The sequence below is a fragment of the Dama dama genome, chromosome 16, assembly GCF_033118175.1.
Source record: "Dama dama isolate Ldn47 chromosome 16, ASM3311817v1, whole genome shotgun sequence".
In the NCBI taxonomy this organism is placed as follows: Eukaryota; Metazoa; Chordata; class Mammalia; order Artiodactyla; family Cervidae; genus Dama; species Dama dama.
Window position 1 is genome coordinate 35,664,225 of NC_083696.1, and position 18,354 is coordinate 35,682,578.

At 37.5% G+C, this 18,354-nt stretch overlaps 1 protein-coding gene across 1 annotated transcript in view; it reads right to left on the bottom strand.

The window, feature by feature from the left end:
- Nucleotides 1–18,354, bottom strand: part of UBE2R2 (ubiquitin conjugating enzyme E2 R2) — a 94,136-nt gene that overhangs the window by 3,884 nt on the left and 71,898 nt on the right. The window contains exons 3-4 of the mRNA XM_061163814.1: nucleotides 11,408–11,505; nucleotides 2,240–2,374 (exon numbers count right to left, since the gene is read on the bottom strand). Coding sequence (XP_061019797.1) covers nucleotides 2,240–2,374; nucleotides 11,408–11,505 — 233 coding nt within the window. The remainder of the gene's footprint in view (nucleotides 1–2,239; nucleotides 2,375–11,407; nucleotides 11,506–18,354) is intronic.

Here is an 18,354-nt window from a genome sequence, read left to right on the forward strand (position 1 = left end):
ACACTGTCTTGTCATACACAGTTGTGCAACAAATACTGATTGTATGAATGCATGAAGGTTGTTCCCTTCAACAAGTATGAGAATTTGATCCCTCCAGGGGTTACAGAAACTGAACTTAAAACATCAGACCACTATTCTCCCCGTCTTCCTTTTAATTAGACTTCTCTCAGTTGATCTTGCTGCCTTGCATGCTGGTGTTGAGGCTTTCAGGCTTGAATCTCTCTTCTCACAACCTTCTCTTGGGACCACCTTATCCATTCCCGTGGTTCTAACCCTTCATACTGACAGCACTCAAATCATCAGGGCCCAGCCTGGACCTCTCTTCTGAGCCCTATACCCTTTCTCCATCCTGACGGAATCCTAACGCAGCAAGTCTTCATCTGTCTGGCCTGTCGCCGTCCACCTCCATGGCCAGCTTCTCCCATCTTTCTTCTCTCAGCTCCTTACTTCAAAGTCCTAAATATTTTCAAATCTGTTTTCTCATTCTTGTTTGTCACTCCGTCAGTTTTGTCTTCATCGCAGCCTCCTCAGATCTCAGCTAGTCTCCTGGTCAATCACTTTCCTTTGGAACTCAATTAGGATTATCCTTTCAAACAAAATCTTTAAGTGACACTCTGTCACCTCCTTCTGACTTCACTGTCTTGTAAGACCTGATGCCTTTCTTAATTTCCCATCAATTCTCAAATTAGAATTTATGATTCTCTTGACATGTCATGCTGTTATACACCTGTGTTTTAGTAAACATGTTTCTCCCTCTCTCTGAAAAATTCTAGGTTATGACGCATTCTCTCTACTAGGAACATATTATATATTCCTTCCACTGTATCTTGTTTATGGTTCTGTAGTTGCACTTATCATATTACACAGTCATTTGTTTGTTTACAAACAGAAGTATGAATTCCCTTAAGGAAAAAGATTGTGCCTGACATCCAACCTTCTCGTGAACATCAGAATTCCGTCTGACACTTTTATGAAGAATTCCCATTTTCCAATCCTCAATCCACTTCCACACTCAACTTCTTACTACTTAAACTAGTTATCTTCAATCTTTGGTATAAACCAGTCACCTAAATGGCTGGTAAAAACAAAATACAGATGCCCAGATTCTATCCTTGCAATTTCATCAAATGACTGTGGAATAGAGAGAGGGTCTGAAGGTGATTTACAGACAACTTATTCAGCTGTCAGATGACATGCATTAAAAGAAAAAAAAAAAATCACATGGTATTGTGCCAATTAGATTTATAGACAGGGACTTTTTAAATAAATTCTAGTGCTTACTAAAATTCCTACACACAGAATGGGCTGGAATTGTCCCTGGGGCTCTACCAATCCTTAAGTACTGTTAGGAAAACCTTTTATTCTATGCAGGATATAACTAGAAATGAATGGCTGAGCCTAATACCATCTACCTTTTTTTTTTCCTTCTACAGATAGGAAAATTAAAGACCCTCAAAAGTTAACTGATAGGGGCTTCCCTGGTGGTCTAGCAGCTAAGACTCCACACTTTCAGTGTGGGCGACGTGGGTTTGATCCCTGGTTTGGGAACTAAGATCCCACAGGCTGCAACTAAAGATCCCGCATGCCATAACTAAGACCCGGAGCAGTTAAATAAATATATATGTATATTTATAATATATATATTTATATTATTATAAATTTATATATATTATCTATATTATATAAAATCTTATATATATATATATGTATGTATAAAAAGTTAACCAATAAAAGGCATGGCAGAGCTAGGAGTATACTCCAAGTCTCCTGATTCTTACTCCATTCTGTTAAATCATGTACTACATACAGTTGTTGATTGTACGGTAAGGGAGTTAGAGAAGGCGAGGATGATCCTTGGAAGAAGTTGCTGTGGTTAAAAACGTCAATAATTTATAGGATTTCACTAATAAAAATATGAAAACAAAAATATCTGGAATACCTTGGGTGTTTGCTACACTTAAAGGACATGTTGAAAGCCTAAAACAGTGTCCCTAAACTGATCAGGAGGAAGAGTTTGCAAACTCAACTAGTCAGAACATGGAAGTTCTGGAAATCAGATCTGCTGCTTTCTCAAAAGCCAGTATCATTAGGCTCAGGCACAAATCTCTTCCCAAACAATAAATCTAATTGGCAGACACAGAGTCGACATTTAAGTTCAATTTAAGCCCCTGGTTCCAGGATACACTTTGACTCTGTATGAAGACTTGAAGCAAACAGAAGACAAAACGAAGCGCCTTACCTGATGATTTCAGCGTATTCTTTGTCTTTTCCTTTACTGTCCCTCCACTTCCTGAACATAACCGAAGCGTCCACGTTGGCTGGGGAGAAGGTGTTGGGCTCATTGAGCAATGAGATTACACTTAACAGGATAGTCCTAGAAACAGGAAGGAAGGGTCAGCTATGAATATTCACACTCACAGCATTCAAAGGTTTTTGTTTTAAATTTAAGACTATAATATTCGAGGCTTTAGGGGAGTATCAAAATTTTGTTTCCGGTACTGGTTAGACTAGGAATAAGTTAATAAGTTGCTATCTGGGAGACAACACAGAGGGAATCTGAGTTTAGCATGAAGGTTGGTTTGCAGGCCAAAATATGAATTCTGTAGAAGGTACTGTCTTAACTGGCAACATGTTCCAATCTACAAAAATCGGACATCTGGAAGCTTTTCAAATAACATTTTAAAAATGAAGTTTTTTTTTAAGGTTTTAAATATTTTTTTAATTGCAATGTCTTTTTAAATGCCATACAGTTTTTATATGGGTATGTGTATATATATATATTTTAATTTTTACAATGTTATGTTGGTTTTCTGCCATACAATAAACACAAATCAGCCATAATTTTACATACATTCCCTCCCTCCCGAGCTCCCTCCCCTCCCTCCACCTCCCCTTCTAGGTCATCACAGAAGGCCACACTGGGCTTCCTGTGCTACAGAGCAACTTCTCACCAGCTATCCGTCTTACGCCTGATAGTGTATATAGGTTGATGCTAATTTCTCCATTAGTCTCACTCTCCCCCTCCCCTACTGTGTCTAAAAGTCCACTCTACATCTGCGTCTCCATTCCTTCCCTGCAAATAGGTTCATCGTTTTTCTAGATTCCATATATGTGTTAATGCTGTATTTTTTTTTTCGTTCTGACTTACTTCACTCTGTATAACAGGCTCTAGGTTATAGAACTAACTCAAATTCATTCAGTCATGGCTGAGTAATATTCCTTTGTATATCTGACACACCGCTTCGTTATCCATTCATCTGTTGATGGACATCTGTTGCTTCCGTGTCCTGGCTACTGTAAACAGAGCTGCTATGAACACTCGGGTACATGTGTCTTTTTCAATTATGGTTTTCTCGGGGCAGGGCCGGGGGTATATACCCAGCAGCGGGGGTTGCTGGGTCATATGGTAGATCTATTCCTAGTTTTTTAAGGAATCTCCAAACCGTTCTCCATAATGGCTGTATCATTTCACATTTCCACCAACAGTATAGGAGGTTCCCTTTTCTCTACATTCTCTTCAGCATTTACTGTTTGTAAATTTTTAGATGATGGCCAATCTGACTGGTATGAGGTGAGACCTCATTGTAGTTTTGATTTGCATTTCTCTAATAATTAGTGATGCTGAACATCTTTTCATATGTTTATTGGCCATCTATATATCTTCTTTGGAGAAATGTTTAGGTCTGCCCATTTTTTGATTGGGCTATTTGTTTTCCTAATGTTGAGCTGCATGAGCTGCTTATATATTCTGGAGATTAATCCTTTGTCAGTTATTTCATTTGCAATATTTTTCTCCCATTCTGAAAGTTGCCTTTTAATCTTGTTTACTGTTTCCTTTGTTGTACAAAGGCTTTTAAGTTTAATCAGGCCCCATTTGTTTATTTTTGTTTTTATTTCCATTACTCTAGTTAAGTGCAAAAGGAAAAAGCAGAAGCAAAAAATACTTAGCTTGAAGGCATTCATGGCAAAGGGTAAAAATGATGCTAAACTCCATATATCTAATTTGTATCATGGCTGCTTAGAAGATCTGAAAACCAGTATTACACACAAATGTATTTCTTTTCCATACTTCTAAGGGAAGCAAGGAAGAGTTAAGCAGGAGAATGGAGAAAAAGCAACAGCCTTAACATGGAAGAACTAATTTCGTAATAATAGAAATCTTATTCAAAAATACTTACTAAGCACTTACTATTGTACCAGAGGCACTAAGTGAGATGCTGAATGTACAACTGTCAGCGAGTTAGATGCCATCCCTGATCTCTTAGGGTTCGGAAATTCTGTGAAAAATTTTCATCCACAGATAAAACTAGATACCTTAATTACAGGGAATGAAGTTTCTGTTAGATAAAATAAACTCAGTAAGATCCAAAAATGTCTGAAATAGTTCTCATGCTTTTTTCTCCCCTAAAAGCTATGTGCATGAAGTTAAGAAGAAACATGGGATGAAAAATTAAATTTCTCTACCTTTTCTCATTGGTGCGAGGTTACAGATTGTGTTGTTGCAAAATAGCCTTTTGCTCCTGACTCCAAGCAAAAAATAAAGGGAGGGAACCGGGCAATTAGATGTTTGATTTGATGAAACCTTTTCCTTAAAAGGGTAAAGAGTTTCTGTTACATGATTATACAAGATTACCACAAAGGCACTTTCAAAGAAAACTATCCCATCTAGTTAAAATCCATTTATCACATATTAATATGTGATACCCCCTTTTCTATTACCCCCCCTTTCTAATAGGTTAACTCCTTGTAACTCCCACCCCCATCCTTCTGGATTTCTTCAGTAGTTACAGTAAGAAGATTCAAAGAAACTCATCATTGCCAAAAATGGGAAATGGACTGACAATATCCTAGAAGCAAAAGAAAAATATGTGTAGAAAATTCTGTAAGGATTGTTTCAGAAGAAAACATATACAAATCTGTTAGAAAAATAAGCAGAATAAGGACAAACTTTGGTATCGATTAATGGTCCTAATCAGTACTGTATCTTCACAACTTTCTGTGATGATGGAAACATACAATCTGTGTTATCCAATGTAACAGTGGCTACTGGACAACACAGGTCCAGATGAATTATATTAACAGAATTAGGAGACGTTTCCCAGGAGTGCTCACCAAGTAGATTTTTTATATGTTGCAATGTAAATACCATATTGAAACACCAAATTGGAAAGTACAATTTTAAAAAATAGTAAATCATCCATTTCTATGAAAAGAAAATCACTTCCAGTGCCATATATTCTCTAAATTGAAATCCATGATGCTTTCAGAAGCATCAGGCACTAAGTACAGTAGACTGTGATAATATTTGTCAGTAACAGTTATTAACCCAGCATGTTTTCACTTCCTCCCTTTGTCTGGAGAGCAGAAATCATTTTGGTGGGGGGGGTGGGGGGGGTACATGGAATCTATGCCACTGGTTCAGATGGGGTTAATCTTCTTCATCTAGTACACCTTTAAACAACAACGCCACACCTTCATAAAAACAACCCACCCACCCACAGCAGTGGACACATAACCAAGTGCTGGCAAAGGACTCAACACTGACGAAGAATTCTGATGCAGTTCCATTTGCAATATCCTACTCAAAACTTCCCAACCAGTATGTTACGACTGGGTTACAGAAAAGTTGTATGTGACTCCCCTCAGGCAGACAGGTGGGGAGGACCTGGCACAACCTGAGCCTGGAATGGCAACTTCTGGCCAAAGGAGCATCTTCAGTTTGCTACACTGTGATCTACAAATAATATCACTTCATTTTTCCTGTGTACCGTGATTCAAAAAGGCTGGCAAGGATATTACACACAGTGTAAGCTGTCCAGCACTTGTGTACTAGCTCCCTGCCCTTTCCGCGGGTTGTAGAGAAGATCCGACAGGAGAACATCCTCGCCTACTCCTGAGAGACCCTTGTACGTGACAGTGTGTCCTCTGGAGTGGATCCATACATCTGGTCCCATGGCAAAGAAAACACTTTTCTACCCTTCGGAGGAAAACAAATCCTTAAAAAGACCACTTTCCTGATCCAAGAGCCTGCAGTAGATACAGCAGGTAGTTCTGAGGGTGGTTCCTCAGAGAAAGCACCTGTGAATCCTACTGCAAAGTCTGAGAGAACCCCCACCCACCCACGGAAAGCTCTCATTTGGTTCTCAAGAGAATACGAATTAAGGCACATTTTGTTTCTTCCACTGAGAAGAGGAGGCATGGTGCTGTGGACCCCTAATCACAAACATGTGGCAGCATCAGGGGTCCCAACCCTCCCAACTTCATTTTTTGTTGACTAACACCTACTTCTCCAAAACTTCCCAATTCTGTAAGGAACTTCCGTCCCCTAAACTTAATCCTGGACATCTGAGGACAGGGCTGTGGATCTCTTCTTCCACAAAGTATGCCAGCCTCCTCTAAGGAGGAGACTACTGAGCTCTTAGTGGAAACTAGCTGGCTAATGCTCTAGATCCCTACAACTGTACCACAGCACATTTTCCTTGCTTTTCCCTTTAGCCAACTCTCACTACTCAACAGGTCTTGTGATATAAATCAACTTAGGCTTGCAAAGGTAACTGGAATTCCTTCCTCTTCTTCAGGTTACAAAAGCCTACACAACTTTATCTTCTGAGTATGTTCACTGAGGTGCTAAATCAAAGACTAGTGCATGTGGTCATGGAGAAGTGCAAACACATGTGAACATGGAACCACTTTCAGATAACAGAGCCATTCAGCAGTCAAGACCCTACAACAGGCTGAAATGAACCTTTTGCCGCCTCCACTGCTGTCTTGCTACAGCCATAAACTCGATATGGAGCTTAGAATCCTGAGGCAGACAAGTGCTGGATAATTTAGCAGCAAACAGATATCAACAATAAACTTTGGCACCTCATATCTTGCCTCTTGATATTTCAGTGCCATAAATAACCTATGAGAAATACATACAATTTACTACCTTAAGGAACTCCTTTATCTCAAAACAAATAATACACTGACAAATGTGACATGTTTCACATTAGGTAGTGCTTTTCTGACTTTTCAGAGTTCTGGGCATCACCAGGAGTTCCAGATGAGGTTCCACAAGTCATACAAAACACCATGCCCTCTCTAGAAATACACAAACACAAAAACTCTCCCATTACTTGCCCACTCCAAGATCAATACATTGAAGAATCATCCAATTACATGGAACGAAGAAACAAAAAGGTCCGAGAAGTTCACTAATGACTTCCAATGCAAATATCTTTTGGAGCAGTGGCTAACGATCAAGGGGACAATCTGAAGATAACTAAGTTCTGGCTGTGAAGCCTCTAAATAAGAAAGCATAAAGGCAAGGAAAACAATCTCTGATGTGAAGTCCAGGTGCTTCTAAACTGGGGCTCAGGTTACCTCAGGGTCCAGAGAGAAAAAATACTGATGCTGGTACCCAAAGTAGTTAAGGTAGTTTTAGAGTGCAGAGTAATACGAAAGGAGTTCCCTGCCCCCAAAGGACTGGATTAAATGAGAAACAGGCCTTTCTCTTCTTTCTCTTGGCCAAAAGCTGTGTGGTTTGCAGGATCTCAGTTCCCTGACCAGGGATTGAACCCTGCTAAGGCAGTGAAGCGCTGAGTCCTAAACCAGTGGACCACCAGGGGACTCCCCAAATAGGCCTTTCTTTTGGGGGGAAAAAAAGTTTATAATATTTTAAGCTGAGACAAGGCAAATACAGTCTTTGTATATTTGCACAGAAATAAAGGCAAAAAATTTGAATTGCTGTGGGCAATGGTAATAGGTTTTCCATCTAGGCAGCACATGAATACAATGAGAAAAACCTTGTTTTGGGCTTTGCATCTAAAGAATGGGAAGGCTTCAGATTCTATGCTGTAGTTTTAATCCCCCGTACCTCAAACTATATGTGAAGCAGAGTCTCTAGAGAGGTAACCAGATTAAAATAAGGTCCTCAGAACAGGTCTTAATCCAATATGACTAATGTCCTTATAAGAAGGGGCAATTAGGACACAGATATGAACAGAGGGAAGACCATGTGGAGATAAACTGAAGACAGAAGCCTCAGAAGAAACCAACCTTGCCAACACCTTACAGTGTCCAAAAGTGTGAAAAAATAAACTTCTACTGTTTAAGCCACAAAAAAAAAAAAAAAAAAGAGAAGGCTTGCTTTCTCAAAGGGTGGGTGGGGTGGTATGGGAAGCATCCGATTCAACATTCAACCTCCAAAAGCAAGAATCACTAACACCTCAGAACTCCTTCTTCTAGTCTAGGGTTAATGCTAGCCCTGAAAAACAAACACCAAAATCCCTTAAAGAACAACTCTGCAGTTTTGCTCCAATTTTTCAACAAATCTTCCCAAATATTTAAATCCTCTTCCCTATACTGTCAGTTTACTTATACTGACAATATAATGTGTTTCTTTCAAAAGCTTGTCAGCCTCTTAAACAATTATATAGTGTGAAAGAGATGAGAAACAGGGTAGCCAAACTTTTCCACAGCAACCACAGAGTAATGCCAGTAATATCCTCAAGGAAATAAAGCGTGATCTGGAAACCTTACATCTAGTCAAAATCTGTCACTTGAAATATAATGGCAAACACACTAGTATACTCCAATATACACAAGCACATAATATCTTGCATGTGTGAGAACTCAGGGAATGAAATATGGCTCCTAGGAGCAATCCCTTGAGAAATTACTAATGAACAAATTTCAGCCAATTAATAGACCAAAGGAAGTAAAACAATGAGCAGCAAATACTGAACTGATTTAACAATATGAATGAGAATTTTAAAAACTGGGATTATGTCACATTACAGTACAGACTGTAAGTTTTATAACCCTGACAATACAGAAACAATAATACTTAAAAGCTAGAAGGGGGAACGGGGAAGCAGATTTCCTTTTCTTTTACATCCAAGTGTCAATGTATTATTTGATGCTGAAAATTCAAGTAATAAAGTATGTATGAGCTAAGGGTACAAATACTCAGCTAACATGATATGTGGTATGATGCTTAGGTACGAGGGGATGAGGCAGAAATATACTAATTTTCCTAATGATCATAAAAGATCCTGTGTAAAGCAATGGTCTTGAAACTAATATACATGCGATCCTGGGGATAATATAAAATATCACATCAGTTCTTTCCAGCTTCCCTTTTCAGGATTGCCCTTTATAAGAAATGCATATTTCCCACACATCCCAAGAATTTCTATGGTGAAGATGAAACATCAGAAGTGCAAAACAAAGAGAAATTTACAAGTAGAGCTATGGAGATGCTTTGCCTAGTGGAGATGAAACATCAGAAGTGCAAAACAAAGAGAAATTTACAAGTAGAGCTCTTTTTTCCTTCCTCATAAATAATTTTGTTAAAAACACAGAGTGATTTTTTTTGAGTATTTTGCTATTGGTGGAGTATAATAAACTCAGATATGTATAGATTGGGGCTGCAGGAATTACATCTTCACTAAAACAAACTCAGTAATTCCATCTCTGATTACTGTTGAGAAATGCTTCAACCCCAAGGAAGAACCCCATTAAAGCAAAGCAGAAAGTATAGGAAATGTGTAATGATTCTTTATTTCATAGACATTATAAACTTATGGCAAGTCTTAATGCCTGATCTGAGAATTATTCATAGGCATGATGCTTGTCAAGGTGAGGTGTATCAACACATTTATTTGAATTAAAAAGGAAAGTCATTTTTTTCTGATTAAGAAAATATACTTGCAAAATGTGGTGAAGTCCAAAATATACCCATTTTCCCCAATCCTGTATGTTGGGTAGAACAAAGTACCTAGAAAGAAGTGAGTAACTAGCATAATCAAAAGTATCTCATATGTCCTGAATAGTCTTTTAGGTATACTCATCACAGAGAGTGGGAAGCAAATACATAACTTGAAGAAACAGGTTAAGAGAGCCTTGCATACATCAGGAAGCTTCCAATTCTTTGCTTTTGTCAGAAATGGAGATTCTAATTACTATCTTGCAGATCATTAAAAAAGATGTTTGAAAGAATGAATAAATGTGGGACAGCAGATTAATTCCTATACAGAAGAACCTGAAATAACTTACATAGATATCCCAGCCTCCTGGGGATATAATTCCCCACTCCTTAGTGTGGGCCACACCTGTAACTTCCGTTATACAGAACAGAAAGTAGGAAATGAGGAACTTTACAGTGGAGAAATCCTAAAAACAAGTCTCAGCCAGGTGATGAATGTTACCATCAAGAGTGATAAGTCATGCTGACAGTATGTACCCTTGATATGACATGATGAAAATCTACTTTACCTTAATTTCTCCCAACACTCATAACTCCAGTATAATAAGCAGAAAAAAGCATCAAACAAAACCCCAGTTGGGAGACATTCTATAAAACACCCTTCAAAATCGTCAAGGTCATCAAAACCAAGGAAAAGTCGAAGAAACTGTTGCAGTTGTCTAAGGAGAAACATCTATTAAATATAATGTGCTATCTATAATGTGTAGGATCTTAGAGCGGAAAAAACGACATTAGGTAAAAATTAAGGAAATGTGAAAGAACATGGACTTTGATCAATCATAATGTACTAATACAAGTTCACTAACTGTAACAAATGAACCATACTAATGTTATATGTTAGTAACGAAGAAAACTGGCAGGTGTGGGGAACATGGGTACTATCCGTACTTCATGATTTCTCTGATAATCTAAAATCATTATAAGTTTTTTAAAGTTATTTTAAAAGAAACACACTGATGATAAAACTAAATAAGAATACCCAGTCAACCTTCTGGGCTAGTTATAATGAGAAACATGGAAAATAACAAGTGCTAACAAAGATCTGGAGAAATCTGAATTCTCACACACTGCTGGTGGGAATGCACTAAAAATTTAATGCAGGTGTGTTGGAAAACATGGCAGTTCCTTGAAAAGTTAAACACTGAGTTATGACCCCACAATTCCATTTCCAGGAATAAGTCCAAGGAAATGAAAACATATGTGCACATAAAAACTTGCATACAATGTTCACAGCAGCATTATTCATAATAGTCAATGAGTGGAAACAACTGAAATGTCCATCAACTGGTGAATGGATAAAGAAAAAGTGTAGAGACTAAGACTTTTCAGCAAAAAGTAGTCAGAGTCCTAGAATACAGAAGCAACCAATTCAAACACGGAAGTCATGAAATATAAAGCAGCAGGGTGGAACTCAGATAATGCAAGAGGAAGAACAGTAGAATAATTCTTCCAAAGTGAACACAGAGATGAGCAACATATGCATTATTAGTTCATAAATACAACTCTTCAAAATGATACATGCATGCTACATTAAGCTCTAGCATAAAACAAAGCCATCATATATAGAAAAGGATTCTTTTGTACTTATTAAAAGATTATATCCAATGTTAAGAGCCACCTAGAAATCAGATTATTTCTTACGGAATTCCTTACCTGACATTTTGAGTAGGATTCCACCTTTCAGAGGGCAGTTCTCCACTCTGTGGGTCATCTACAGGCGGATGAAGAATTGAAATGCATACATCTCCATTCTACAAGACACAAATAACACATTCAGTAAATATTCAAAAGTATGATACAAAAAAATCAATTCTGCTGAAATTTCTTTTATTCCTAGAAAACTTGTTTTCTTACTGCTGGGGAGTAAACTGCTTTTTCTTCATGTTTAGATCCAATGATAAAGAAGAATTAAGCATTTTTATATTATAAATATTCATTTTGACCAATCTCCAAAATACTTTTCTTACTTTTGCCTAAAATCTGCCTATATTTTGACATATATATATATGTAATATATACATATATTTGGCATATATTTTTGACATATATATATATATATATATATATATATATATATGTAATCTGCCTATGTATATGACAAACCTACAGCAAACATCAGTCTCACTGGTGAAAAACTAAAAGCATTTCCTCTAAGATCAGGAACAAGACAAGAATGTTCACACTTGCCACCATTATTCCACACAGGTTTGGAAGCCCTAGCCACAGATATTAGAAAAGAAAAATAAGTAAATAAAAGGAACCCAAATTGGAAAAAAAGAAGTAAAATTGTCACTGTTGGCAAATGATGTGAAACTCTACATAGAAAATCCTAAAGATGCCCCCAGAAAACTACTAGAGCTAATCAATGAATTTGGTAAAGTTGCAGGATACAAAATTAATGCAAAGAAATCTCTTGCATTCTTATAACACTAACAATGAAAGATCAGAAACAGAAATTAAAAAAACAATTCCATTTACCATTGCAACAAAAAAGAATAAAATAACTAGAAATAAACCTACCTAAGGAGGCAAAAGACCTGTACTCAGAAAACTAGAAGACACTGATGAAATCAAAGACAACACAAACAGATGTAAAGATATACCATGTTCTTGGACTGGAAGAATCAATACTGTGAAAATGACTATATTACCCTAAAGCAATTTACAAATTCAATGTAATCCCTATCAAATTACCAATGTCATTTTTCACAGAATTAGAACAAAAACTTTACAATTTGTATGGAAACAAAATAGATCCCAAATAGTCAAAGCAATTGAGAAAGAAAAGCGAAGTTGGAGGAATCAGGCTCCCTGATTTCAGACTATACTACAAGGTCACAGTAATCCAGACAGTATGGTACTGGCACAAAAACAGACCTAAAAATCAATGAAAAGGAGAGAAAGCCCAGAGATAAACCCACGTACCTATGTAATCTACGACAAAGGAGATAAGAATATACAACAGAGCAAAGACAAGTCTTTTCCTAAGTGCCACTGGAAAAACTGGATAGCTACATGTAAAAGAATGCAATTAGAACACTAACACCATTCACAAAAATAAACTCAAAACGGATTATAGACCTAAATGTAAGATGGTATACTATAAAACTCTTAAAGGAAAACATAGGAAGAACCATCTTTGATACAAATCACAGGAAGATTTTTTTTGTATCCACTCCCTAGAATAATAAAACAAAAACTAAACAAATGGTATCTAATTAAACTTAAAAGCTTTCACAGAGCAAAGGAAACCATAAACAAGATGAAAAGACAACCTTCAGAATGGGAGAAAATATTTGCAAACAAAGCAACTGACAAGGGATTACTTCAGAATATACAAACAGCTCATGTAGCTCAATATCAAAAGAAAAACAAACACTAAACAACCCAATCAAAAAATGGGCAGAAGACCTAAGTAGACGTTTCTCCCATAAAGACATACAAATGCCCAAGAGGCACATGAAAAGATGCTCAACATCACTAATTATTAGAGAAATGCATATCAAAACTGCAATGAGGTATCACCTCACACCAGTCAGAACAACCATCATCAAAAAATCTATAAACAATAAATGCTGAAGAGGGTGTGGAGAAAAAGGGAACACTTTTGCACTATTGGTGGGAATGTAAATTGATACAGCCACTATAGAGAACAGTATGGCGGGTCCTTAAAAAAACTGAAAATAGAACTACCATATGACCCAGCACCCCCACTACTGGGCAAATACCCTGAGAACACCATAATTCAGAAAGACACAAGCACCCCAATGTTCACTGTAGCACACTATTTACAATAGTTACAACATGCAAGCAAACTAGATGTCCATCAACAGATACATGGATTAAAAAAGATGCGGCGTGTATATATGTAAGTGGCTCAGTGGTAAAGAATCCACCTGCCAATGTAGGAAGCACAGGTTTGGTCCCTGGGTTGGGCAAGGGAAATGGCAACTCAATCCAGTATTCTTGCCTGAAAAACCCCATGGACAGAGCAGTATGGTGGGTCCATGAGGTCCCAAGAGTCAAACACGACTTAGTGACTAAACACCACCACCACATATATATATAATGGAATATTATTTGGTCATAAAAAAGAATGAAATTGGGTTATTTGTAGAGATGTGGATGGATCTAGAGACTGTCACAAAGAATGAAGTCAGAGAAAAATAAATACCATATATTAATGCATATGTGTGAAATGTAGAAAAATTGTACATATTTGCAGGGCAGGAACAGAGACAGATGAAGAAAATGGATGTGTGAACCTGAGTGGGGGAAGGGAGGAATGAACTGAGAGACTGGAACTGACACAGACACCCCACCATGTGTAAAATAGATAACTAGTGGGAACCTACTGTATAGTGCAGGAAGCTTCGCTGGGTGGTCTATGGTGACCTGGATGGGTGGGATGGGGGTAGAGGGTGTGGTAAAAGGAAGGGAGGTCCAAGAGGGAGGGAATGTATGTTTATATATAGCTGATTCACTTCATTGTACAGCAGAAATTAACACAATGTTGTACAGCAAATATACCCAAATTTTTAAAAAAGAAAATCTGCCTATGATTTGTCTACAGAGAAACTATGATCACCTTTAATATCAATAACTGGCTTCAAAAAGTATGGTTTATATAAACTGATACATGCCTCCTAACAATTATGTGTAACTCCCTTGGTATATGGATAGAAGAACTCACCACTATGATTATAATATTCTGGTTCATAAATTTAAATTATAGGATCTAATTCACAAGTGCTAAATTTAAGTTAAAACACACATGGACTGTCTCATATGCAATAGAGACTGTTAACAGAAAAGACTGGGAAAGATGTAGTAGCCTACTGGTTTAAAATAAAAGATTCAAATGTTTAAAAAGAGAGGTATAATCATATACAGTGGAATAAATCTTATATATAAACCCAAATTTACATACATGTACACACACACCAAGATAATAGAACATTTAAAAAGGAGAATAAAATTTTAATAATATCAATGTCAAATACTATATTCCAAAACTTTGTATTAATGTTAGATAACATGAAGAAGTTAAAAAAAAAAAAAACACTATAGAAATGAGGGGAGAGAAACTAGATATATTTGGAGAGGACACCTAGGAGGTGCTTTGGAAGAAGAAAAAGGCTTAAAGGTTGAAGAAGCTTTCAATAATTATTTCCAATTTTAACAACCTAAAGGAAATTTAGACATGAGATTGCCTGAAAAAATAAACCAACATCAGAAATATGTTTGGGTATATTTATTTTGTACTCTTACACCAATTACCACAAAATTGGCTGAAAACAACACAAATTTATTATTTTACAGTCTTGTAGGTCCAGGCTTGACACTGCTCTCCACAGGGTTAAAGTCAACTGTGTGGGTAACAACACATTCCTTACTGGAGGCTCCAAGAAAGAATCCCTTTCCTTGCCCTTTCTGGCTTCTAAAGGCCACTCACATTCTTTCGTTCTTGGCCCTCTTCCTCTAATCCTCACAGGAAGCAATGCTGCATTTTTGGAGCCTTTCTTCTAAAGTTACATCTCCTTCTCACTCTGATTTTCTTCCTACCCTACCTCTTTCACTTTAAAGCAGTGGTCCCCAACTTTTTTGGCGCCTGGGGCTGGTTTGGCGGAAGACAGTTTTCCATGCTCAGGGGTGGGGGTGAGGGGTGATTTTGGCATGATTCAAGCACAGTAGGGTTTGCACTCCTATGAGAATCTAATGCTCGGGTAATAATATGAGCAATGGGGAGCAGCTGTAAATACAGATGAAGCTTGGCTTGCTCGCCCATCACGTGGGGGCTTGCTCACCCATCTCCTGCTCTGTGGCTTGGTTCCTAAAAGGCCCAGGGATTGGGGACCCCTACTTTAATGGACCCTGTGATTACACTGGGACCACCTAGATTATCCAGAATAATCTCAGTTCAAGGTCACCTGATAAGCAAGCCTAATTTTAACAAGTGAAGGTACATATCACAGATTCCAGGGATTACAATACAGACATCTCTGTGGGAGCATTATTCTACCTACCACAGGAGTGAAGAACACAGTTTGAATGAAAAATGGAGCGAACAGAGGAGTATGTTACTTTGTTCCCAGTTTAGTGTGTGTGTTAAGTAAAATTTCTGAGTAGTGAAATGATATAAACATACATACGCAGAAATGACATATCAAAAGATGGGAATCTCTGGAGGAGGGCATGGCAACTCACTCCAGTATTCTTGCCTGAGCCTGGCGGGCTACAGTCCATGGGGTCGCAAAAGAGTCAGACACAACTCAGTGACTAAACAACAGCAGCAATTTTACAACAATCCTAAAAGAGCAACAGCAGGATGGACAGTTCCAGCAAAAGTCTCATCATCAGTGAATTCAATGAAGACGTCAGCAGTTGTATTTGTCTTTTGAGCCCAGATCACTGGAAGAGAGCAATCAGTTCCACCTGCTGGATCTAACTTGGAATAAAAACATGGTTAAGAATAAAAGAAAATGCCCTTGTTTCCATTATAAAAAAAAAAGATGGGCATCTCCACTGATTCAGGCAAAGGCACTTGACAAGACCCAACACTTACTCATAATAAAAACACTCAGAAAACCATACTTTCCAGCTATCTTAAAAGTGTAAAAGGGAGTTATATTAAGAAGATAAATAAATTTAAGAAACAAAAAAACCAACCCACAGCTAACATACTCAATGGTGAAAAATTTCCTAAGATCAGAAATAAGACAAAGGGCACCCACTTTTACCACTGCTATTTACAATGTACTGGTAGTAGCCGCCAGAGCAATTAAGAAAAATTCTGAAAGTGTACAAATTGAAAAGGAAGAAGTAAATCCATTTCTATTGTAAATGCCAAAGAAAATTCCAAAGAACTCACAAGAAAACTACTAGAGATAATCAATTCAACAAAGTTGTTGGATACAAGATCAACACTCAAATCAGTTCATTTTGGGATTTTTGAAATTCCAGTGGCGGCATCTCTGGAGGAGGGCATGGCAACCCACTCCAGTATTCTTGCCTGAAAAATCCCATGGACAAAGGTTAGGACTCTGAGCTTTCACTGCCAAGGACCCGGGTTCAATCCCTGGTAAGGGAACTAAGATCGCACAAGCAAAAATAAAGAAAACAAAAATTTTTAAATCAGTTTCATTTTTATATACTGGTGATGAACAATCTAAAAAACAAGTTAAGCAAACAATTCCATTTACAATGGCCTCTAAAAGAATAGAATATCTAGGAACAAATCTAACCAGGGAGGTGAAAGTCCTGTACAAAGAAAATTACAAAACACTGCTCAAAGAAATTAAAGATGACCTAAAAAAAAAGAAAAACAGCCTATATTCATGGGTAGGAAGACTTAATGTTGGCAATATTCCCCAGTATGATCTTCAGATTCAATCCAATCCCAATTAAAACCCTAGCTTCCCTTTTTGTAAAACTGACCAACCGCCCCTAAAATTTATAAGGAAATTTAAGGAACCCACAAAAGCCAAAACAATCTTGGAAAATAATAATAAAGTTGAAGGATTCATACTTCCTGATTTCAAAACTTACTACAGAGCTACAGAGAATAAGACAGTTTAGGACTGGCATGACAGATATATAGATCAAGGCAACAGAACTGACAGTCTACACAGATTCATACAACATAGCCAACTGATTTCTACGATGGTAAGTTCATCCAATGGGGAAAGAACAGTCTCTTTAGCAAATGATATTGGGACTGGATTTCCAAAAGAATGAAGCTGAACTCCTGCCTCAAACCATATACGAAATTAATTCAAAATGGAACAAAGATCCAAGAGCCTAAATCATAAAGTCTTTTTATAAAAGTGTGTCTGTGTTTGTCTATGTGTGTGTTTAAAATCTTCATGACCTTGGGTTTAGCAATGGACTTTTAGGTATGACACCAAAAGCATGCATGAACAGATAAACTAGACCTCTTCATCAAAATTAAGCACTTTTGTGCATAGGAAATTATCAAAGAAAATGGGGGAAAAAAAAACAATCGATACATACGAGAGGAAATATTTGCAGGTTATAAGGAGGTGACAAGGGTTCGAACCCTGGGCCGGGAAGAATTCCACATGCTGTGAAGCAACTAAGCCCATGAGCCAGTGCACTAGAGCCTGCAAGCCACAACGACTGAAGCTCCTGCTCCACAACAAGAGAAGCCACCCCAATGAAGAGCCCTTGCATCACAACAAAAAGTAGCCACTGCCTGTTGGAACTAGAGAAAGCCCAGGCAACACCAAAGACCCACCACAGCCAAAAATGAATAAATTTTTTTTTGAAAAAAAGGAGGGGGGAGGGAGAAGTTCTAAGCTTTGAGAAAGGCAGTTCTGAGATGTAAAATGAATAACAAATACAAAGAGCAGTGAGATTTTGAGTTGCCGTAGCTGTGAAGTTCATACTCAAGAGTTTGTGTACAAAAACTTCATTTGAATACATGATTTAATGGGCTTCACTGGTTATCTACTTCAGAACACACACAACACATGTAACCAGGCAAACTGTTACTAAGATCACTCAACATATTATATAAAGCAAGAAGGAGTCAACTGTGCAACATGGTCATTGACGACAAGTTCATATGAAATTTCTTT